Below are 25,788 nucleotides of genomic sequence, written 5' to 3'. Positions count from 1 at the left end.
CTCATAATAGCTTATTTTGTGTCAGTGATTTGTCCAGTGTCATACATAATTATGTGGCAAAGATGAAAACAAAAGTTATGAGTCTCTACTAAAGGACTGCAAAGCCACAATAGTAATCAGTCTTTCTCCTTTAAGATCCAAGGAAATGTTGGTGTTTTTCCCCACTCCTAATAGGAGGAATGCCTGGTAAAGTTTCAAACTCCCCAGGACAGCCCATTACTAGCTCAAACCCAATAAATATCAGAAAACGTAAGTTACATGAATTTTAATAACAAATGAAAGTGCCCAGCTCAGGGTTCAGACATTTTGCAGAAGTCAATTACATTAAAGCAGTGAAATCACAATTATTTCCATATTTCAGCTACAACATGAAGTATAGGTATATACTTCCTGTTAAGTGTCAGACTTTTATGATCTGTATGAAATTTCCTACCCCATCCCCCCTTTTTACATTTGCATTTCCTTCTTGCTTTTTAAAGATAAGAAATAGGTCTTTAGGAAGGGACAGAGAAAGGAGATATGCAAAACTGAGGAAATGTAAAAAAAAAATTACTGTTTCTAGGGTTTAGGCAGGGGAAGCAAAAGAAATTCAGTATCCAAAGCCTGAAGATGCTCGGTATTCTTCAGGTACTTCATAAAGAAGTAAAATGAAGCAGGAAAGGCATATTTGGCTGACAACAAACTTCTTATATTTTACTTAGCTGCTTCAACAAATTAGATTCTAAAAGCAGATGATTTTACCTAGATCATTTGATAAGATATAAATAAGAAAAGTACATCATTGCATGATTCAGAAAATGAACTGACTTTACATGAAATCAATCATCTTACAGTGTGCTTGCAGAGTAGCAATTATACTGGGGGGGGAAGCAAGTATCACTATGCAATCTTACAAGAATCAATTTATCATTTTAATGTTCAAGATATTTCAATTAAATATTTGAACTCAGGTCTCCCTAATTCTAGGCCCAGCATTCTCTCTGTTCCACCAACTGCCTCTCCATGATCCAGTTTCTTCACCTACAAATGTAGCTCATAACTAAATGCCAGGAGCATCTATCTTGTAAAACAAAAATGTATAAATGATCATTATTATATGGTCTCAGGCTCCCTTGAATTACTCAAACTAGGTCTATTTCTTCCCCTGGGCAAAAGTGTGGCTTACACTTTAATACCTCATGCCCAAAGAAAGTGGTAAGGACTAAGCTTTAGAGTCCAGTGGAAAAAGTACTGGATTTGGAGTCAGAAGACCTGGGTTCCAGTATCAGACTTGTCAGTTATCTACTTGACCTTTGGCCATTTGCTTAGCATCTCTCATACTGAGTTTTCTCATCTATAAAATGAAGATAATAAGACCTGCATTCCTTACTTCCTTGGTTTTTTATGAAAATCAAAGAAGACAATGAATGACAAGTTCTTCATTATTGTCAGCAATTATTATCATTACATTAAAAATAGGAACAAGACCCATGATTTCATTGGGATAAGTAAGTTGTAGGTGAGAAAACTCCCTCTTCCAATGCAGGGTCAGTTCATCTGTCTCACATAGCTTTACAGAGCTCCTTAGGCTCTCAGAGGGGTTAGGGGACTTGCCCAACATCATACAGTCAGTATGTGTCTGAACAGGATGCCAGCTCTTTAAAGAGGACACCACAGGTGCCCAACTCAAATACAAAGGGGTGGGGAAAGGATGACCCTGGAGGACCAATACTAACTTAGGAAACCACAAATTAACTTATGTTGTATTGTATTTGTTAAATATTTCCCAGTGACATTTTAATCTGACCCTAGGTTGGCTGAGAATTTTTTCATCTCCACTTGTTGGCTGGCTAGAGTTTGAAACTTCTGCATTATACTATCCAACAGAGTATATTGCTTCTTTTTATTTTTATTATACCACTGTGAAGAAAATCACCACTTTCACTTGTCTCTATAAGGTCAATAAAATCTCTCACACAAGGGAAAGGAAAAACAGGACAAATAAAATTATTTTTCCAGGTTTAACATTTACATATCTGCTCTCCCTATTGACATAATAAAAATATTGAATTTCCAGTTTTAAATTAGAAACTGTATTCTTCCCAAAAACTGAAAGACAGTTATCATTCTGAAAACAATTTTTTAAAAATTTACTCATAATTGAAATACTGACCAGTGGAGAATCTTCATATACAATATGACCATCTTTTACAGAAGGCTGAAGAGTAAGCGTCTGTACAGTTGTATCCCTAAAATCAAACCAAACAAATTTTATAATGACATGTGAAATAAAATTCTTTTTTGATCATCAAATAAAACAAATAAAATTAGCACTTGTTATTTCCTGATAATCTTGAGCAACAAGATTGCTTGCTTCATCATAATAAAGCAATACATTTTTCTAAGTGGAAATATTCTATTATCAAGAGTTGACAATACTATTTGAGGGGATCAGAAGCCATAAAGTGACCTGGTTTAGGGGTTTGCAGGTGTACCTCACTCACATAGAGACTTTAGATAGTGTTAATATACCTGTGAGAATCTTGGAGACACTTATCCTAGGAAGCAATCTATCTTCTTATCCTATATCCTTCTGCCCTGACAGTTTCCTTCTTCCTTTGATGAGTTCTTAGAATATCCAATTTGAGAAAGGGTTCTGGCCAACCATTCTTAATTCCCCTCCTGGATCTGCTACTAATCCTCCAGACTTTGACTCCATGTACCACCTACTTTTGGGGGGAATGTCCTACCACCCTTTAGTGGTGATTTCGTCCCAGGACCTCCATTTTGGAAAGGAGTTTCTTTTCCCTCTTTGCACTGATTCTGGTATTTTGAACTTTGCCATCTTGCACTCATTTTCCCCTTTCCCCATCTTTCCATTTTGTTTGTTACTTCCCTCATTAGAATGTAAGCTCCATGAGGGCAGAGATAGTCTTGCTTTTATCTTGTATTTGTATCCCACCACTTAACCAAGGATCTGGTACACAGTAAAAGCTTAAAAATGCTTAATGCCCTCCTGCTGCTGGAAGTATTTTTATTGTTCAATCAAGTCTGAATCTTTGTGACCCTATTTGGGGTTTTCTTGGCAAAGAGACTGAAGTGGCTTGCCATATCCTCCTCCAGTTCATTTGATAGATGAGGAAACTGAGGCAGAAAGGGTGAAGTGACTTGCTCAGGATCACATGGATTTGAACTCAGGAAAATGAGACTTCTTGATGATCCAGGTTCTGTCCTAGGATAGTCACCTAACCACCCTGTCTGAAGCACTTGGAAAAGACTAAAGAACATTCTCTTCTCAATGACTGATAGTTAATTGCCTTCGGAGAAATGCTTGTGTGAGACAATATTCAACAGCTTTTGTTTACGGAAAAAAAGAGGACCTTGGTGAATTTAATTCTCTTTCATGCCTGATGAGAACTGAGAAGAGCAGTTAACTAACATCTCTGAGATGAACTGAGAAAAATGTTATTTTGAGAGGAACCGAATTAACTACATTCTGAAGAAAATTGATTTGTGGTCTGTGGCTGCAGGGTTTTGGAGAAGTTGGTGGGTGATAGAAATTTTTAGTCAGCAACTTCTTTCCTCTGCCTTTCCAGGGCACAGAGGTGAGTTTGTATATCCCACTGCAGACAATATATCATGTAAACATTCACCCAGGTTTCTGTATTCCTAATTACTCTTAATAAATCATATGGCCAGTATTGTTAAAATACGTTTAAATGTTAAGTTCAGGGTGTGAGAGTGAGTGAGGAGAGACAACCTATTCAAGAAGAGATTTCCCAAGTTTTCTTGGATTGGGGACTCAAGTTAATTGACCAAATAAATAATTAATTAATGAGTGTGATTTTTGCATTTTAAGTAATTTGTAAAATAACTCTAGCTCTTTTCCTTCGATTCACCTTCAAACCCAGCAAGAGAAAAAAATGACATAAAGGAATGACTCAATAACAGACTGAGGAGTATCTGTGGTGAGTACTGGTAGTCATCTTTTCCTTCAGAACTCTTTTTTTAAATTTATTTTTATTAAAGATATTATTTGAGTTTTACAATTTTCCCCCCAATCTTACTTCCCTCCCCCCCACCCCCCATGGAAAGCAATCTGTCAGTCTTTACTTTGTTTCCATGTTGTACCTTGATCCAAATTGGGTGTGATGAGAGAGAAATCATATCCCAAAGAAGAGACAAGAAGTCTAAGAGGTAACAAGATCAGATAATAAGATATCTGTTTTTTTCTAAATTAAAGGGAATAGTTCTTGCACTTTGGTCAAACTCCACAGCTCCTTATCTGGATACAGATGGCACTCTCCTTTGCAGACAGCCCCAAACTGCTCCCGATTGTTGCTCTTATGGAATGAGCAAATCCTTCAAGGTTGATCATCACTCCCATACTGCTGTTAGGGTGTACAGTGTTTTTCTGGTTCTGCTCATCTCACTCAGCATCAGTTCATGCAAATCCCTCCAGGCTTCCCTGAAATCCCATCCTTCCTGGCTTCTAATAGAACAATAGTGTTCCATGACATACATATATCACAGTTTGCTAAGCCATTCCCCAATTGAAGGACATTTACTTGATTTCCAATTCTTTGCCACCACAAATGGCTGCTATAAATATTTTTGTACAAGTGATGTTTTTACCCTTTTTCTTCATCTCTTCAGGATATAGACCCAGTAGTGGTATTGCTGGGTCAAAGGGTATGCACATTTTTGTTGCCCTTTGGGCATAGTTCCAAATAGCTCTCCAGAAGGGTTGGATGAGTTCACAGCTCCACCAACAGTGTAATAGTGTCCCAGATTTCCCACAACCCTTCCAACAATGATCATTATCCTTCCTGGTCATATTGGCCAATCTGAGAGGTGTGAGGTGGTACCTCAGAGAAGCTTTAATTTGTACCTTCAGAACTCTTGAGAGGTGTAGCCCCCCAGTCTCAAGCCATTTGCACATCTCACAAATGTTCCATAGGTCCTTGGCTTTATTTTCCTTCAGTTCCCTTCCTTTTGGTAAGTTCACAGATCAAAATCATTTTTCCAGAGCAAATGAAGGATTAGAGGAAAATAATATTGAGTTTTAAAAGAGCTGATTTTTTTTTTTTTTGGTAATGATATTCTCAAATAGAACCTCCAAAAAATAATGCAGTCTTTTTCAGGACTAAAGCTCTGCATACAAACTTTTATTGCTCTATATGTAAACCCCTCAGAGGTTATTAAAACAGAACAATTTTTCATCTGTATTAAATTGCTCAGACATTCCAATTTACCCAGCATATCATTTATTCCTCTGATTGGATTAAAGCTACTTTAGTACTGGTCTTCTTGACTATACCATTATTATAAATAGCCTCCTCAATGGTCTTCCAAACATTAGTCTACTTCCTAGAAAATATACCATATTCATTAAAGCCTTAGGAGCAATCTTCGTAATGAGTGGCTTAAATCATGTTACTTCTTTACTCAAATGACTTCTCAATAGGTTTCTACTTCCTGCTAAATAAAATATACACTCTTGACCTTGGCCTTACATGACTTATAAAATTGAACTCCAGTCTTATTTCATATTACTCTCCTGCATAAAGTTTCTGTTCCATGCTAAGTTACTTTTCACTGTTCTTGTCATGCCCTATCCATTTTTTTAGTGATTTTTCCATACAATTTCTCCAATATACATACATCTCCATCTTTGATATCCCATATTTCCTGCAAGGTCAAACTCACATGTTAATTCCTTTATGAAACATTCATTAATCCCTTCAAGTTTTTCTCCCTACCTCAAATTTCTCATAGCAGTCTACCTAGAACTCTTATAGTTATGTTACTCTTCCCTGCATGACAGTTATTTGTATACTTGTCTTTCCCCACTTAGTCTCCTTGAGAAGAAGGTCTATGTAAAAGCCATGATTGCAGGCCCAACATATAGAACAATACTTTGTGGATTCTAGATGCTTAATACATGCTTGTTAAATTTAACAAAATCATTTCATACATACAAAATAGAAAAGATAGTTTAATCATAATCAGTCTAATTATCCACAGAGAGTTACAAAGAGACACTCCGTATAGTTTCTGTTCAAATAATTTTTTCATGCATATATATGTTTCCTTAATTAAATTTTTTTCTCCATTACATACACACTTTTTAAACATTTTTTTTTAATTTTGAGTTCAAAATTCTTTTCTTAAGAAGGAAATCAATTTGATATATATTATATATGGGAAATCATATAAAACATATTTCCATATTTCCACAAAGAAAACAGGGAAGAAAACATGAGCAAGAAAATTTAAAAAAATATTTGCATTCACATTCTCTCAGAAGGTTAGCATTTTTTATCATAAGTTATTTGGAACTGTCTTGGATCAATGTATTGGCGAGAATAGCCAAGTCAATTCACAGTTCATCACAGTACAATATTGTCTTTACAATGTTCTCTTGGTTCTGCTTACTTCACTTTGCATCAGTTCATATAATCTCTTTCCAGCTTTTTCTGAAAGATTATGTTCATCATTTCTTATAGCAAAATAATAGTCCATCAAAATTACGTAACTACAACTTGTTCAGACATTCCCCAATTGAGGGGCATTCCTTCAATTTCCAATGTTTTGCCTGCACAAGAGTTGTTATATTTTTGTACAAATGGATCTTTTCCCTTTTCTGCAATGTCTCTGGGACACAGATTTAGTAGTAGTGGTATTGCTGGGTCAAAGGGTAAGTACAGTTTTATAGCCCTTTGGGCATAGTTCCAAATTATTCTACTAAATAGTTGGATCAATTCACAATTCCACCACAATGCAACCGTATCTCAGTTTTCCACACCCCCTCTAAGATTTATCATTTTCCATTTTCTGTCATATTAGCCAATCTGATAAATGTGAGGTAGTACCTCAAAAATGAGGTAATTTGTTTTTCTCTAATTAGTAGTGATTTAGAGCATTTTTTCCACAAGGTTTTGGATATAATTGATTTCTTCTTTTGAAACCCACCCATTCATATCTTTTGATCAAAATTATGCATTTTAGATTCTATAATGCTTTTGTGTTTAGTCAAAAATTCTCTCCTAATCCATAGATCTTATGGGTAAAATTTTCTATGCTTCTCTAATTTGCTTATGATATCACCCTTTATGTCTAAATTATGTATTTTGACCTTAACTCAGTACATGGTATATAAGATATTGGTCTATACTTAGTTCCTGTCAAGGTGCTTTCCAGATTTTTCCAGCAATTTCTGACTGTGAGTTCTTGTCCCAAAAGCTCAGATCTTTGGGTTTAACAAATACTAGATTACTATGGCCATTTTACTGCTGTGTACTGTAAACCTAATCTATTCCATTGATCTACCAGTCTCTTAGTCAGCATCAGATTATTTTGATGATTAATGCTTTGTAATACAGTTTAAGATCTAATATTTCATTTCACCTTCCTTAATACGAATTTTATTGTTTTTTTTTCTAGAGCTATAAAATATTTTTTGGTAGCTGACTGTATAGCACTGAACAAGTAAATTAATTTAGGCAGAATTGTTATTTTTATTATATTGATTCAGTCAACCCATGAATTGAATATTTTTTTTTGTGCAAAAAATATTTTGTAATTGCATTCACATAATTCCTGGGTTTATCTTGGCAGACCTCAAATATTTTATATTGTCTCCAGGTATTTTAAAAATAATTTTTCTTATATTTCTACTTGTTGGACTTAGTTGGTAATATATAAGAAAGCTGATGATTTATCTCAGTTTATTTTAAATCCTATAACTTTGCTGAAGTTGTTCATTTTAATATGATTTTAGTTAATTCTCTAATATGCCATCATAGTGTCTGCAAAGAAGAGATAGTTTCATTGCCTATTCTAATTTCAATTTCTTTTTCTTATTACTACAGTTAGCATTTCTAGCACAATGCTGAATAATAGTGGTGATAGTAGGCATTCTTGATTCACCTCTGATCTGACTGGAAAGGTTTCTATTTATCTCCTTTACAGAGAATGCTGACTGATGGTTTTTAGATAGTTATTACTTATCATTTAAGGAAAAATCCATTTTATTCCTGGGCTTTCTAGTGTTTTCAATAGGAACAAGTGCCACATTTCTGTCAAGTTTTTCTGCACTAATTGAGAAAATTACATGATTTTAATTGTTTTTATTGTTATGTTTATTATGCTAATTGTATTCCAAATATTGAATTAGCCTTTCATTCCTGGTATAAATTCCATCTAGTCATAATGTATGATCTTTCTGATTTAATATTGTAATCTCTATGTTAATATTTCTTTAAACAAATTACATCAATATTCATTAGGGAGGTTGGTTTTCTTTCTCAGCTTTTGCTTATTTGGGTCATAAAAGGAATCTGGTAGGACTCCTTCTTTGTATACTTTGCTAAATAGTTTCCATCAGGACTGTCCAACCTTACTTTTAAAAGTTTTACTGAGGGGTGGCTAGGTGGTGCAATGGATAGAGCACCAGCCCTGGAGTCAGGAGTACCTGAGTTCAAATCTGGCCTCAGACACTAAATAATTACCTAGCTGTGTGGCCTTGGGCAAGCTACTTAACCCCACTAACTTGCAAAAAAAAAAACCTAAAAAAAGTTTTATTGAAACAATAGACAATATATTTTGACTTGTCATTTTATTAAGAGCTCTTCGGTAATTTGGCTTTGTTTATTGAAGCATTTAGTAAACCCATAGGCAGCTGCATAAAATTGCCCTGTCATTTTGAACAGCCCTGATTTACTTAGTATTTGAATTGTTATTTAAATGTTTGGTAAAATTTACTTGTGAATCCATCTGGTCCTGAGGGATTTTTCTTCAGGAGTTCATTTATGGCTTGTTCAATTTCTTTTTTATTAAGATAACTTAAGGAATGTGACCTCAGACACACTCTCTGCATGACTTTACTTAACCCTGTTTGCCTCAGTTTCCTCATTTGTAAAATAGATTGGAGAATGAAATGGCAAGCCACTCCAGTTACCTTTGACAAGAAAATTTCAAATTGTATCACAAAGAATTGCACATAACTGAAATGACTGAGCAATAACAAAAATTTCTTTCTCTATTAATTAGGACAGTTTATATTTTTGTAAATATTCATATACAATGATTACTTTAATTCATTTTCATTGGTGGTGAAATCATCCTTTTCATTTTTGATATTGGTAATTTTTCTTTTTTTAAAAATCAAATTAACTATTGGCTTATCTATTTTGTTGTTTTTTTCTCCCCAAAATAACAGATCCTAGTTTTATTTATTAGTGCAATAGTTTTCTTACATTCAAATTTATTTATCTTTTCTTTGATTTTCTGGATTTCCAATTTGGTATTTAATTGGGCATTTTTAATTCATTCTTTTCCTGCTACTTTTAGTTTCATGCCCAATTCATTGCTCTACTTTTTTCTCTATTGTATTGATGCAAGCATTCAAAGATATAAATTTTCTCCAAGTTCTGTTCTGGAGGCATCCTATAAATTTTTGTATATTGTCTCACTGTCATTCTCTTTAATGAACTTACTGATTGTTTCTATGATTTCTTCTTTGACTCACTCATTCTTTAGGATTATATTCTTTAGTTTTCAATTATTTTAAATCTGTTTCCACAACACTTTACTGAATATAATATTCTCTAGAGGCTTATCATATATAACTTCTAAAATTCTATTCTAAATTTCTTTCTTCTTCATTTCTGAGAGGGGAAAGTTGAGTTCCCTTAATTGTACCGTTTTACTGTCCATTTTCTCCTTTAATTCATTTAACTTTTCCTTTAAGAATTTGGATCCTATACCATTTGATACTTGCTTAATATTGTTATTGCTTCTATGTCCATGGAAACTTTTAGCAAATTGTAGTTTCCCCACTTACATCTTTTAATTAGCACTATTTTTGCTTTTACTTTGTCTAAGTTCACAATTGCTACACCTGTTGTTCTTTTTTTTGTAACCTCATTTGAAGCCTAATAAATTCTTACTCCAGTCCCTTCATTTATTCTGTTTCTTTGTTTCAAATGAGTTTCTTATAAATAATAAATTTTTGGACTCTGGTTTTTAATCCATTCTGGTTCCATTTTATGGCTATTTATCCCATTCACCTTTACAATTATGATAACTCTGTATTTACATGTTTCCTATTTTCCTACCATTTATCCTTTCTCTTTTTCTTTTTGCCCTTAAAAGACCTTTTTTGCTTCTGACCAGTATCTCTGAACTCATCTTCCTTTCCATGAATCCCCTCTTCCTCTTATCCCCTTCCCCTCTCTATACCTGGGTGTGCATTTTATTCTTTCTATGAATCAATTCTGAAGAGAGTAAATACTGCTGCCCAGCAGCCCTTCCCTATCTTCTCCTCCACTTGCACACCTCTTTTACATAATTTTCTAATTCCTCCTCAACCGTCTTCCTTCTCCTAAAGCATCTATTTTTTTCACCCCCTCAATTTTATTTTTCAAAATTATTCCATAATAATTAGTTCACACCTGTGCCCTCTATGTATATTACTAACTGCCCTAATCAAGATAACATTCTGAGGAGTTATAAGCATTTCCTCCCCATAGAGTTTAACCTTATTGAATCTCTTATAACTTCTTTTAAATGTTTATTTTTTTTACTTTTTAAAAATTTATTTAAGGCAATGGGATTAAGTGATTTGCCCAAGGTCACATAGCTATGTAATTATTAAGTGTCTGAGGTCAGATTTTAACGCAGGTACTCCTGATTTCAGAGCCAGTGCTCTATCCATTGTGCTGCCTAGCTACACCTCATGTTTACTTTTTAAAAAAATTTTCATCTATTTATTTATGCTTCTCTTGTCTTGCTTTTTTAAAGTCAAATTTTCTATTCAGCTCTACTGTATTTCATTATAAATGCTTGGAAATCCCCTATTTCATTAAATAATCTATTTTCTTCCCCTGAAAGATTATACTGTTTTGCTGGTTAAGTTATTCTTGGTTGTAATCCTCCTAACTCTTTTGCCCTCCAGAATATTATATTCCAAGACATCCAATCCTTTTCTGTGAAAAATGCTAAGTTTTATATGATTCTGAGTGTGGCTCAAAAATATTTGAATTGTTTCTTTTCAGCTGATTGCAATATTTCTTTTTGACTTAGGAGCTCTAGAATTTGGTTATAATATTCCTGAGAGTTTTCATTTTGGGATCTCTTTTAGGAAGTGGCCTTTGAATTCTTTAAATTTTTATTTTTCCCCTCTGGTTCTAGGACATCAGGGCAGTTTTCCTTGATAATTTCTTGAAAGATGATATCTAGGCTCCTTTTAAAAATCATGGCTTTCAGTCCAATAATTCTCAAATTACCTCTCATTGATCTAATTTCCAGGCCAATTATTTTTAAAATGAGATATTTCACATTTTCTATTATTTTTCATTCTTTTGATTTTGTTTTTTGAAGTTTCATAAATTCATTAGCTTCCATTTGTTCAATTCTAATTCTTAAGGAATTATTTTCTTCAGTGAGTTTTTGTCCTCCCTGTTCCATCTGGTCAATTTTGGTTAAAAGGGAAGATCTTTTTTTTTTTATTTTGTGTCTCTTTTATCATTTGATCTATCTGCTTTTTTTAAGGTGTTGTTTTCTTCAGTATTTTTTTTGTGCCTCCTTTACCAAGCTGCTGATTCTTTTTCATGATTTTCTTGTACCACTCTCATTTCTCTTCCTAATTTTTTTCCTATTGCTTTTACTTGATTTTCAAAATCCTCTTGAGCTCTTCCATACTTTGGGATCAAAGCCATATTTTTCTCTGAGGCTTTGGATGTGGGAGTTTTGACTCTATTGTCTTCTGAGTTTGTATTTCATCTTCTTTGTCACCATTGCAACTTTCTTAAAGCTATACTTTTTTGTTGTTGTTGTTGCCTCTTTCTTGACTTTAATTCCATGTTAAAGAAATACTCTGCTTCCAGTATGGATGGGGCACCATCCTAAGCTTCAGTTTTTTTGTGCAACTGTTTCCAAAAATAATTCTGGGGATCTATAAGTTTTTAGTTCTTCCAAGGTGGCATGTGTAGGTATGTTTACTATTTTCCTCTACAATGCACTGCTGTTATATGTTAAGTGAGTGACCATAAATTCTCTTTTCTACCCTGTAATTGTGACTTGAGTCCCAGTTTCTTTGTGGCCACAAGCTCTGGTATGCTAGTGTTCCTCCTTCCCCCCAGGACTAAGACCCAAGATTCCAACCTAGATCCAAGTAAGGGCAATGCAACAGAGTCCTGCCCCTCCTGTGCTAGGCAAAAGGACTCATGTAGCATTCTTCTGACCAGTTTCCCAACCACCCTTTCTGTCTGTAGACTAAGGGGTCCAGAATCCATCAGGGTTACTACTGATTCAGTTACCCTAAGTCCTGCTCCTGGTTTTCTGGGGCCAGGTCTGAACTTCACTGCACAGCCTGCACTGGACAACATGTCTCTCTCACTCTGGTGTGATAGATTTTCCCTGCTGACTTTCAAAGTTGTCTTGGGAGGGATGTCCTGCTGCTCTAGAATTTGTTTTGAAGCATTGAGTTCAAGCAAGTTCCTGCCTTTTCTCTGCCATCTTGGGCCTCTCATTGTGTTATCTGTTTTATGTGCACAACAGTTATCTCTTTCTTGCTAATCACATGGCCACCTTCATGATCTCAACATATCTTGTCTGGACTATTGTAATAGCTCCTAACTAATTTTCCAGCCTCAAGTCTCTCCCCTTTCTAAACCTGTATCCAAACTACTGTCAAAGTGATTTTCCTAAAGTGCCACTCCCATCCTCAATAACCCCCAATGGTTCCCTAATTCCTATCATACTAAATATAAATTATGATTGTATTTAAAGCTCTTCAATAGCTGACTCCCACTTTACCTTTCATTTTTTTACACATTAGCCCCCTCACACATATTATAGTTGAAATTAATTGCTCTTCTTAATGCTCCCCACAGTGTAACATCTCCCATTTTTGTATGTTTGTATGGTTGTCTCCTCCCTCCAACTCTTATTATCCCTCACCTACTTTGAGATTCAGCTCAAATGATTTCTTTGATATAAAGTTTTTCCTGATCCTCCTCCTCCCTCCCCCAATTCTCTTACATTATTTTCTTTTCTTTAAACATGCTACCTCTCCTTGGTAGACTCAAAGCTCCTAGAGGGCAGGAGCTGTCTACTTTATATTCTCAGAACTCAGAATAATGCTTGAAGCATAGTGAACACTTAAGAAATGATTAATGATTGACTGGTTCCTAGAAGAGAAGAATGGCTAATTGCCCTTTTAATGCACTGTTCTCTCATCAACTTTCCAATATCCTCAAATAAGGGGAAAATAAAATCAATATTATATTCATTGACTTGTATTTTTAGCACTCCTCTCCCTGAGAAGGCTAGGAAAGAGTCAGAAGTATCATCATGAAGAGGAGTCAGAAATGGCCTCTTCCTAGATCAAGACATTTCCCCTTACACCAGCAAAATCAACTGGAGGGATTTAAAAAAAAAAATCATGACTAATTCACTGGTAGAGTGGAAAAAAGACTTAAGGTTAATGTTCAAGATTAAAACTTTGTGTTTCTTAATCCCTTTGGAATAATCTTGAGCAAAATCACTTCACTGCTTTAGATCTTCATTTTTTTTTATTTTGTAAAATGAGGGGGATTGGGACTAAATGATTTCTAATATATTTTCTCTCTCTCTCTCTCTCTCTCTCTCTCTCTCTCTCTCTCTCTCTCTCTCTCTCTAGGTTTTTGCAAGGCAAATGGAGTTAAGTGGCTTGCCCAAGGCCACACACAGCTAGGTAATTATTGTCTGAAGCCAGATTCGAACTCAGGTACTCCTGACTCCAGGGCTGGTGTTCTATCCACTGCGCACCTAGCCGCCCCCCCATATAGATATATCACTTAACAGTTTATGACATTCTAAAATCTTTATTCTTTGACTAATTTAGTGAGGTATTCTAGTAGATACATTTGGTTACAAGACACCATATTTTAAAATAAATTTGAATATATTATAAAGATAGTAAAAAGAATTAATTATCAGAATTACTTATATAGTTGACATTTTGCAAGAAAGCTTACATTTTATCAAATGATTTAATATAACCCAATAGTTCATATATTTTTAGATGAACAAAATAGGATATCCATGGGAATTAATTTTTTTTTGCACTCTAATGAATTGCTACTCAATTTTTTTCTCCATTTTTCTTCAGTCAGAACAAAGTAAATGCTTTTTCCCACAATAACTTGGATGTATTCAAAGTGACCTTTAGATTCACTAATTTAAATTACTTGGAAAGATATAATGAGCAAATTTAATTAAATCTAAACTTTTATAATAATTATACAAGCATCTATACTCACAGATCAAAACTCACTCTTCATATTCTTTCTTTCATTTTCAGATTTACCAGTAATTTTATAAACTTAAATTTTTCTCTCTTCAATGTATTGGTTAGATAATAGCAAACTTAAGATTACGCTAATTCTTCTATCAACTGTAATTAAAAGTTAAAGGAAAAAATTACATTTTATAATATTAATTCAAAATGTCTCCAAATTATAATTCAAATCTGAAATAAAAATACAGAAGAAAAGAATCTTCTACAATATCACTACAATTTTTAAACTGAATAAACCATATGAAATGTCTGTTCATCAAAGTACAGCTATAGCTTAAGTAGGATGCACAAGACTTAGAATGAGAAAGACTGAATGGACTTCAAGAGATTAACCAGAAAGTAAAAGTAGTAGCTATTAGCAAAAGAATCCAAGGCAGGCAAAGGCCATGGATATAAGTCAAAAGATGAGCACTGGAATGGTACATGAATAAATGCCTTCTTTCAGGAGCTGAGACTCAGTAATATTGGCCTTTTGGCAAAGTGAAAAGAATAATGGGATGGGGAGAAGAACAGTTAATCCTGGCTCTGTGCTAATTGGGATGTGTTACTTTTCTCACTTTAATTACCTCATCCATACAAAAAAAAAGTGGTAGTAGATTGGAAAATAAGAGTTCTAAGATCTCTTTTAACTCTCAACCATTATGAAACTTTACAGAATCAGACTCTTACCTCAGAGTTATCTATTCCAACTTCAGCAAAAATCTCCTGAATATTTCACTCCCAATCTACCATCTAGCTTTTTATTGCATATCCTTAGTAGGAGAAACTCATTACCTCTAATGCAAATTTTCCCACTTATGATCAATTGATATTTTTCTTTACACTAATCTTAAATTTGTTTGTAAAACTTCCACCCTTTGCACTGTTTTGTCACCTAAGGATAAGCAAAACAAATTTTCATCATCCTTCAAATACTTGAAGACAGCCATCACATTTCAACTAAGACTTTTTTAAAAACAGGCTAAACATTTCTTAGTCCTTCAATTGGTCTTCACATGGCATACTGTCAAAGTCCTTTACAATCTCAGTCATTCTTCTCTGGATGTTCTCCAATTTATTAATGTCATACCTAAATATTGAGCCCAAAATGGAACACAATATTCCCCACATGGACTAGTAAGAAGGGGTTTGGGGTTGAGTAGATACAGGTGCTGGTCTGTACTGAGTAAGGAATACTAAAATGAACTTCGATTCAAAAAAATCTCTCATACGTTATACTAAAAAAGATTGTTAAAATTCCCTCATTTCTTGAGAATAGATTATGCTCTTTAATATTGGTATGACTAATCATTTTTATATATACATGCATAAATAATCTTAATCATATTTATACCCCTAAAAGATCAGTAGTTTTCTAAGAATTATGAGTTTTTACTGGAGCTTTGAGAAATTTGAGAAAAGGAGAGCAGGCCCAGATGGGGTCAGGTAGGACTTCAAAAGCCCTTATGTATTTCTAAGGGGCAGGGAGATGGAGAAATCTCAGTCAGCTGATGGCAGTTCAAGAAGAGTTACAATCAAATATTCTACTGTGGACAGCATAGGGCTACCTAATTTCTATTCTTTATCTAAATTAAGTCCTTCTGGTCATAAGATCTTAGATATAGATCACTGAGTTTGGAAGTGTTCTTCAGAGACCATATAATCCCCTTATGTTACAAAGAGAAAATTGAGAAATGGAGGTTAACTGACTTGTCTAAGGGCACACAAATGTAAAGTTTCACAGGCAGGATCTGAATTCAGTTTCCCTGACTCCAGAGATAGCCATCTTTTTACAGTCCCTAATTATCATCTTTGTCTATGCTAGATACTAGGGTATCTTTGTCTGAAGAAATCCTCTGGAATAATTTTCTATAATACTTCTCTCTGTTTCCCTAAATTCCCTAAAAAGAATTAGTGCTTATTGAATTGATTGAACTGGGTCTGGGACAGAAAGTGTGTAGGGAGATAAGATTGAATATCTGATTATTTTGGAGGCTAAGGTATCAAATCTTAGGACAATGGGAAAACGGTATTAATCTTGTTACTATTACTCAATACAATACTAAAAAGGTTGATGAAAAATCAAGTGATGAATTCTGGGGGTCACAGAAACTATCTACTAAGACTTAGAATAGTTTTCACATGTATTTGTAAGAAGAACCCATTCTAACAATTTACAAATTCTTTATTTTTGAGGGTTCTTTTTACTCTAATCCTTCAAAAGATGCCAAGTTTCTTGAGTGTAGGAACCCTCTCTCCCTCTATCTGTCTTTCTCTCTCTCTCCATATATATATATAATTTATTCTAATTTATATTTAGAAATATGTATAATTTACATATGCTAAGTATATGTGTATATGCATATATGCACATATATAGACACATACATTTTACAAATGAATGGCATGTAATAGTTCTAAGACAATCCTTTTTTTTCTTTGAACATTGAAACTTTTTAAAAACTGGCAACTAAGTTCACAATAAAAAAATAAAATGTAAATAATTTGGTTGAAATTTTAAAAATCTTACAGTAGGCTGTACCTAAGGAGTTCTGGCAAGACAATAGGAAAAGGAGGTCACAAAGTTTGACTTTGATAGTACCTGAATCCCAGGAACAGATCAGTCTAGTTAACCCTATTGTTTGTCCTTCATTCTCAAGGGGACCAAGACAAGTGAATTGCAAGTGAATTGGAAGTGAGGGAGGGTTGAGCAAAGTCAACAATTTCACTCTTTCCTCAGGAGCCATCAAGATATAAATGGGACAAGATACAAATCGGGACAACTGGAGATGGTCCTGAAGCAGTGGGAGGCCTTGGCCTTTCTGAGTAAAGGTTTTTCCCCAGTTCTCTTTTTGTCTCCCCAATTCATTCAGTGATTAAGTCTAGATAAAAATGAGGAAACAAATAATCTCCTTTACCTAGTCAAAAAATAAAAGTGATACCAATCTGGGAGAGGAAGACCCTCTGGGAGGATAGAATGAGGCTGGTGACTTTGCATAGCCTTCTTTCACTTAAATTAAACTCACCTGTAAGTCATGACATCTCTTTCCTGATGTCACAGTCCTTTTCAAGAACAAAGAACAAAAAGCCTGTGAGTAGTGGTAGCTACTCCATTGGAAACTCAACTGACAAGTTCCAGTTGGACAATATACCCACTCTCCTTCCTTTCTTTCCTTTTTTTTTCTTTCTTTCCTTCTTTTCCTCCTTCTGCTCCCTTCATCCACAGATGAAATCATACCCTTACTTGTGGGTATTCTGCCCAAAGGGATATAAATTTTGATCACTGAAGCCGAGCAAAATATTTTGAGATTAATGAGTTAGATGGGACCATTCCTTAAACCTAAACAACTCTGATTCTTAATGAATGTCCAACACTGAACCCCGGTCCTAGTCTCACTTGATCACTGTTTGGATTCTGATGGCTCAGAGTAGTCATCCCAAGCTTGATACTGGTCAGATACTTGCAGATCCTGAGAGTTAGATTAGATGTGTTCCTCACAAACATTGATTTAGACACCTAACATGAAAACAATGGTCATTTTTACATTACAAATGAGTCCTCCCCAAGGATGGGGAATACACAGCTCAAGGCTAATTGTTCCATATTCAGATATTTTCCTGACATTGAACTTAATTTACATTTTTAAAAATATTCTCTGCTCCAGGTTCTGGCCTCTGGGGCCTAATGAAACAAGTCTTTCTTTTACAAGGCATCTCTTTGATCACAACTATCATGTCTTTCCATATTTCTTCTCTTCTCTAGGTTAAACACCCTTAATTTCTACATACAATTTTTATGTAATATAGATTCAAGGCCCTTTAGCATCTTGGCTGCCCTCCTCTGGACACTCTCTAGTGTATCAGTATTTTCTTAAACCAGTACCTAGAATGGAACACAATGCTCCAAAAGAGTTCTGACACAGGGGCAGAGGATAAAGTATTAACTCCTATCCCCTTGCTATACTTTGCTGTACTTCGGTGTCTTCTTTTTATTGGTATATCTAGTTACTAACCCTTCTCTTTAAAATTAACCCTGAACAAAAAAGTCACACAGACTTGAGATTATTTTGGGAGAGAAATGCTAATCAACTGAGTCTGATGCTTAGGACTATAAGCACTGAAATGGCTGTAAAGTAAAACATAACTGGATAAGGAGGGCTGGGGATATAAGAACAGAGATGAGAATTGTAGCTTAAACTATTGTACATATGGGATAGTGAATAAAGTCTTGGGTTCAGAATCAATGCCTGGTTTTGCCACTTCACTTACTCTGTGCCCTTTGGCAAATCATTCAAATTCTTTTAATCTCTAAAGCGAAGTGATAATACTTGAATTATTTATCTCACAGGGTTTCTGTAGGAAAAAAAGTAATTTATGCAAAATACTACATATATAAATCAATCAGCCCAAATTAGTATTTGAGTTGCTTGAAAATTAACTACTAAGTTGTTTGTTCAGTTTTTTTTTTAGTAGTATCTGACTCTTTGTGATCCCATTTCTGGTTTTCTTGGCAGATACTAGAGTAGTTTTCCATTTCCTTCTCCAGCTCATTTCAGAGATGAGGAACTGAGGCAAAAAGGGTTAAGTGATTTGCCCATGATCCGACAGTTAGAAAGTGTCTGGATTTTGAACTCAGGAAGAAGAGTTTTTCTGACTCCAGACCTGGTGCTCTATCCACTGGTATCCAATATGGCAACAAGCAAGAGGGATTCCTCTCTATTTCCTATTCTTATTCCTAAACAGGCACTGTACTTTTTTTTTTGATATATGCTCTGCCCGATGCAAATATGATCTTCCATTTCCTCTTCCCCCTAGGGTTTTCTAGCTCACATACACCAATTCAAATGCTACCTTGCCTCCAGGAAGAGTTGATTTCTTGAGCAATAATGAATTTTTTCCTCAGACTTTATCAAATACTTTCGTTTTTAGTTCTCTAAACCCTATCATGTAATATAGTTCATCATAAAACAGTAGGAATTAGGGCATGTGCAGGAGTACCCTCCTGCCAGGTATCATTCTAGTTCCTAACACAAGTAACCAGGTCAGTGGTGACTTCTAATAGTTCAAGCAGACACATCTCTACTCGGCCCTTTGTAGATCTGTTAAGGTCTCCTGCCCCCGCCTCAAATCTAGCAGCACCAAGTGCCCTGGTGGTAGAAGAGGCTGTTTCCCCCACAGCACATGACTTTCTGAGCTCTGAATCTTTAAGAGGTTCCTCAAAATCTAGGGGTAGAAGGCAGAGGTTCTTAACCTGGGGTCTGTGAACTTTTAAAAAATTGAAGGTTTTTTAAAAAATAATCCAGTACATTTTGCTTTATGGACTTAAAAACATGATTCTGAGAAGGGGTTCATAGACTTTACTGAATTGTCAAAGGGCTCTATGACAGGAAAAAAGACTATGAATTCTTGCAGCTGGGGAGGACCAGACTTTTCTTTTTGGTTCCAAGCTTCCCTTACTCCCATAGCTTTCAATAAAGGGTAAAAAAAAAAAAAATCTCTTTTCCCCTTAACTCACAGACAGACTCTAATCTCTCTTTCTCTTAATATTTCCCTTCCCTGTCACTGACCACACATGTCTATGGTGGTGGCCACCAAACTCCTCACCACCTTAGCCTCAGTTTTATGTCTTGGTATATATAATTCTTCATTCCCTCATTTCAGGACTAGATTCCATTATCTGCCATCACTGACTTATGTAGAAAATTAAAAGCTAATTTTTTAAACTGTCATGTTTTTCTGCAGTTACCACCGCTAAATTCTATTTTTGTAAAATGAAACTTTGGAAGATTTTGGTTCAAGTGCAGCCAGGTACTCTTATAATTCGTCAATATTTCATTATTAAAGGGAACTTCCAGGAAGGAATATCCTTGATCAAAAATTAACAAAATTAAAAAGCTTTTCACACATGAGAGTCTGATGTTAAGCACCAATATTTATATGATTATTTTCTGTTTCTGGAGAACCTTGTGAAGCTATTAATACATTTTACATACATAAAATCTTAGAACAGTTTTAAGTTTTTAAATTTCAAGGAGCAACTAGGTGGCACAGTGCATACAGCACTGGTTCTGGAGGACCTGAGTTCAAATTCAGTCTCAGACACTTGACACTTACTAGCTGGATGATGCTGGGCAAGTCATTTAACCTCAACTGCCTTGCAAATTTTTTTTAAATTGTAATAAAAGTTTTGGGACACCCTTTGGAATATACTTTACTAACAACTAAATGATTGTACTCAAATCCAAATTTAAATCATCTTTAAATGTTTTAGAACAAATCAAAAACAGGAATCAATCGTGCTTAAATCACTCTGCTCATATTCTAGTATTTCAGGAGGAGGACAATGTAGGAAGACAAAAAAAAAACTTTTTATAGCAACATAATGTGTTTCTTCACCCTGTCACATACTTAGAATCACCATGATACTTTTCAGCATTGAAATGACTAGAGAAACTCTTGTTTCATCCTCAGTAAAAGAGACAAAAATTTAATTTTTTTATATCTTAAAACAGCTTTTGTTCTGTTCTCGTTACTCATTCTTTCCAGGCGCCCATCATAGGAAAAAGAAAAAAGTTTTGTTTAGTATGGAAAATTATTTTATTTTATATTTAAATTTAATATATAAAATTATTTTTAAAATAGTTTAGACATTATTTCAGTAAATGCACCCCTACTTATTAAAACTCAAAGTTGTCTTTTTAAATAAAAAGTTATACAGTATTTGGGAAAAAAAGATTGATTGTACTAACTTCCTAAGAAAAGGAAAATATTCTGAAGGTAAGTTGTTTGTTAATTATTTGCTACTGAAGATTAAAGAATTTCAAGAACATGAATTTATTCACACAAATGAGGTTATGACTCATCACAATTCAAGACTGCTATAGTTGGATCTCTGTTTCTACTGGATTAAACCTAATTACAATGTATTTAAGGAAACCAAGGCTATTAAGATAGAAAGAAAATGCCACCCCCCCCAAAGAATCTCAAATAAAATAAATTTCACTTTTATTTTGAGTGATTTTATTAGGGTGAGGATCTGCTTCCATGCATTTAGATATCTTGAAAAATGCTAAAGCTAATCAGTCTGGTAATGCGCCTCTTCTTTGGAACTTAGGCCAACTGGTCTTTTAAGTTTATCATTTTTTTTGTATGTGAAGCCCTTCCTGATTATAGGACCTACCAACCTTTCTGTCCTACAGGTAAAGGCCCTTGGGAAAAACTCAACACAATGTGAAATTATACTAGGACTTTACTTCTATTCCAAATTACTCAAAGTAAATTATTTTGGACAATAGTTTAGTGGTTATTTGGAATTAAACATATGTGAATGCTATCGTTTGATATCTTCAGGGCTAATGTTAACTCCAATACTATAATCAAGCAACAAAAATTTACTAAGCACTTGAGGTATCAGATGGAACTAAATTCCAAGATAAGTATGGATATAATACAAATAAGCATATATAAAAACATGTATAATAAATGAAAGGTCACTTTTAGGGGGGAAGGCAATGCAGTCTATGATGAATTAAAACTTTATAAGACATTGGGAGGGAATTTAATGAAAAACTATTTTAAGCATTACTAAATTGTTAAAACTATCCTTGTTCAAATCTGTGATTTGAAGGTGTTTTTTTTTTAATTAGGCTCATTACAGCTTGAAGGATAACTTTCAATGATCCCAGATTCAATAAAAACAATTAAATTATGTAAGAAGCAGGCAATTTATAAAAGAAAAGAAACCTCTAAAGGTTAAGCACAGTCTGCACCAAAACACTGCCTGTAAATACCAATGAATTAATTTCTTCCTAATTAGTGAATTGTTTTTTTAAAAGTGGCATTTTGAGGAAAAGTCTGTTTTCTTTCATTAGATTCTATTCTAATGCTTTATCACTGTATCATACAAAAAATGCTATATTTTTAGGCACAAGCTCATGAAGGTCCAACTTTAACAAATAGAAGTTCTGAATACTCAAGCTAAGATCAGAGAGGTTTATGATTAGAAAGATGGGCATCAAGTAATGTTGTATTTTTGACTACTTTGTTTTGCATTAGGAGAAAGAGTACATTCCTACAGGAATAAACTCCTGGATATATGAAAAATCTAACATGGAAGATTTCATTGAAGTTCAATGAAAATTGAATATATCCCCAATATAATGGGGTATTAATTTAATAGCTTACTTGATTTTAGGAAAAAACCTAAGAACCAAATAGCAAGTAAAGATAAATCACAGAAGGTTTTTGAATTGCTGATAAAATTTTCCCCTTGCTTTCAGACTATCTAAAGAAAAACAATAACTTCAAGGAGGATAACTCTTTACTAACAGGAAACCATCAAAGAAAGACATAAGAGTAATTTTGAGAAATAGATTACCCTTTACACTTTAAAAGAATTACAAGATAACTTTTATCAGATTATTTACTATCAAGAGGGAGGGAGAAAAATGTGGAACTCAAAATCATACAAAAAATGAACACTGAAAGCTATCTTAACTAGGGAAAAATAGTTACAAGAATTACAATGGAAAATGAATTAGACTACATTGGAGGATCCAGACTATAGCAGTAGGTCACTTACAATGTTGCAAAGTTTTATTGTAACTCATTTGTAAAATGAATGAATGAATAAAAGAAAGTATTTATTAACCTCTTACTATGTGCCAGGACTGTACCAAGCTCTGAAACTACAAATACTAAAGAGAAATAAACTGAAGAAACTTACATTCCAATAGGTAAACACAAATATAGGGGAATAGAGTATTGTTCTGGGAATCTATAGAGGGGATTAGTAAAGATACAGGAAAATTGACTGACATATCCTTTCTAAAAAATTCTTTCAAAGAGGAGCCTTTTCTTTTCTTTGATGTTGAATATTTTATTTTTTTCTCATTTATACGCAAAACATTTTTTAACATTTAAAAAAAATTTGGGTCCTAAATTTTCTCTCTCACCTGAGATGGTATAGGTTATGTATATTTACCCATGCAAAATATATTTTCATATTACTCACATTGTGAAAGAAGACAGAGCAAAAAGAAAAAGAGAAAGTGAAAAATTGTGTTGCTTTGATCCACATTCTTAAGTTCTTTCTCTGGAAGTGGAATTTTATTTATTTAACGCAACAGAGTTAAATGACTTGCCCAAGGGCACCCAGGTAGGTAATTATTAAATGTCTGAGGCTGGATTTGATCTCAGATACTTCTGACTCCAGGGCCAGTTATCCACTGTGACATCTAGCACCTAATGGATAGCTTTTTTTTTTTTTATCATAAGTGCTTTGGAATTGTCTTAAATCATTGTATTGCTGAGAATAGCTAAGTCATTCACAATTAATCATCCAGCAATAATGCTTCTACCATGTACAATGTTACCCTAGTTCTTCTCATTTCACTTTGTATCAGTTCATGTAAATCCAAATTTTTCCGAAATCATTCTGCTCATCATTTTTAGGTTTGTTTTTTTTTTTTTGCAAGGCAAAGGGGTTAAGTGGCTTGCCCAAGGCCACATAGCTAGGTAATTATTAAGTGACTGAGGCCATATTTGAACTCAGGTACTCCTGACTCCTGACTCTATCCACTGCGCCACCAAGCTGCCACTGCTCATCATTTCTTATAGCCCAATAGTCTTCCATTACATTCATATACCACAACTTGTTCAGCCATTCCTCAACTGATAGATATCACCTCAATTTCAAGTTTTTGCCACCATAAAAAGATCTGCTATAAATAATGCTTTGAACCAATAGGTCCTTTCCCCTAGTTTTTTTTTTTTTTAAGTCTTTTTGGGATCCAGAATTAGCAGTACAAGTACTAGATCAGTGGGTATGCACAGCTTCATAACCCTTTGGGTATAATTTGAAATTTCATTCCAGAATAATTGGATCAGTTCACAACTCTTCCAACAGTAACATATCCTTTTCAGAACCAATGGCTGTATTAAGTAGATTACTGTCCCTGGAACAAATAATTGGGTAGGGATGTGGTAGGAAGGTTGAGGTAAATCACAGTTAGGGATATGAACCCAGCTGGATATAGTGGGCTATGTGAATTTTTGTCAATGTCCTTACTATAGTATCCTTATAGTATAATACTGAGTGTTTTTACAGTACCAGTATAAACAAAATGTAATATTTTTCCTGCCAAACTGCTATAAAAAATACAAATTGTCACATTAGAAACTTGTGATAGAAACAATTTGCTTTGAAATCACTTCAATTTTTATTTTTGCACATCTTCAGGATAATCTAACAAATTATAAAGGCAAAGAAGACAAAGTAAAGCAGAAATATTTGTGGAATTAAGTTTCTTCTGATGATTCCCCCCCCCCCCCCAGGAATAGATGCACTGCCAAGGACAGAAGGTATTAAATAGCCTCAACAAAACATTCAACTTATGATTGTCAAAAATATTAAGTGAGATAGGCAAAATCTGTTTTCCTTCACTGAATTCCCAGGACACTATACAAGCCATACTCAAAAGCACAAAACCTTACAACAGTTGTCATTAAGCCTTCTGACAAATCTTTGATTAGGATAATGTTTTTACATAGTTTTGAGGAATTGTACAAAATATCAAATGATAGCTAGACTAGAAAATTGGAATTTTAGTTCCTGGCCTAAAATAGTTATTACCATTTTTAAAATTTTCATTGTAGATAAGTCTTCAGGGATTCTTAAAATAGCCGTATTTCTTAGCTTCAAATTGCCCTCCTGCTGTTCCAGAAACAAGACATTACCATATCTTGGTTCAGGTGTTCTCTGGCTCTCCCCCATACAGAGAATGCTTTCCCTCTCTACTCTCATTATTGACCTCCCTGTCTTCCATTAAAGTCCCAGATAAAAATCCCACCTTAAACAGGAAGCATTCACAAACTCTTTAAATCCAATGCCTTTCCTCTGTTGATTATTTCCTATTTATTATGTATATTGCTTGCTTTACAAATTTGCTTGCATGTTGCTTCTCCTATTAAATTGTAAACTCTTTACATTTGTCCCTTTTTGTATCACCATCATTTTGCACAGTTCTTGGCCATAGTAAATGCATAATAAATGCTGGTTAATTCTTTCAGACAACAAAGGAAACTGCTAAAATTATGTTTTATTTCAACACAGCAAAGAAAAATAAATGTTAAAAATATGTACATAAAACCACGAGCACTAGCAAGTGCTATCAGAAGCTTTTAGTATGTTGTCACTTGATTAATGAAATTAGGGATTTTATTAGGGTGAAGTGAAGTGAGAGTACATTTCAGATATGGGGGGGAGGTAAGGTTTTGAATTCGCATTTGAAAAATTACCTAGGATAGGGAGAGAAACAACTTGCGGGGGGGAGAATATCTTAGCATTGAAATATCTAATAATATTCTGAAATTCAAGAAAGGTAGAGAACTAATACAAAAAATAAGATTAATAGTCATTTCCTAGTAGATAATTAAAAGACATGAACAGTTTTCAAAAGAATTGTACTCTACAGATATTAGCA

The 25,788-nt window shown here is 34.2% G+C and overlaps 1 protein-coding gene across 1 annotated transcript in view; it reads right to left on the bottom strand.

Moving 5' to 3' along the window:
- VWA8 (von Willebrand factor A domain containing 8) overlaps nt 1-25,788 on the bottom strand; it is a 469,402-nt gene that overhangs the window by 208,827 nt on the left and 234,787 nt on the right. The window contains exon 22 of the mRNA XM_074191741.1: nt 2,153-2,228. Within this exon, the coding sequence (XP_074047842.1) occupies nt 2,153-2,228 (76 nt within the window). The remainder of the gene's footprint in view (nt 1-2,152; nt 2,229-25,788) is intronic.

Source organism: Macrotis lagotis, chromosome 6 (genome assembly GCF_037893015.1).
Source record: "Macrotis lagotis isolate mMagLag1 chromosome 6, bilby.v1.9.chrom.fasta, whole genome shotgun sequence".
NCBI lineage: Eukaryota > Metazoa > Chordata > Mammalia > Peramelemorphia > Peramelidae > Macrotis > Macrotis lagotis.
The sequence above is the reverse complement of the archived record's forward strand: the minus strand, read 5'-3'. Positions and strand labels throughout refer to the sequence as shown.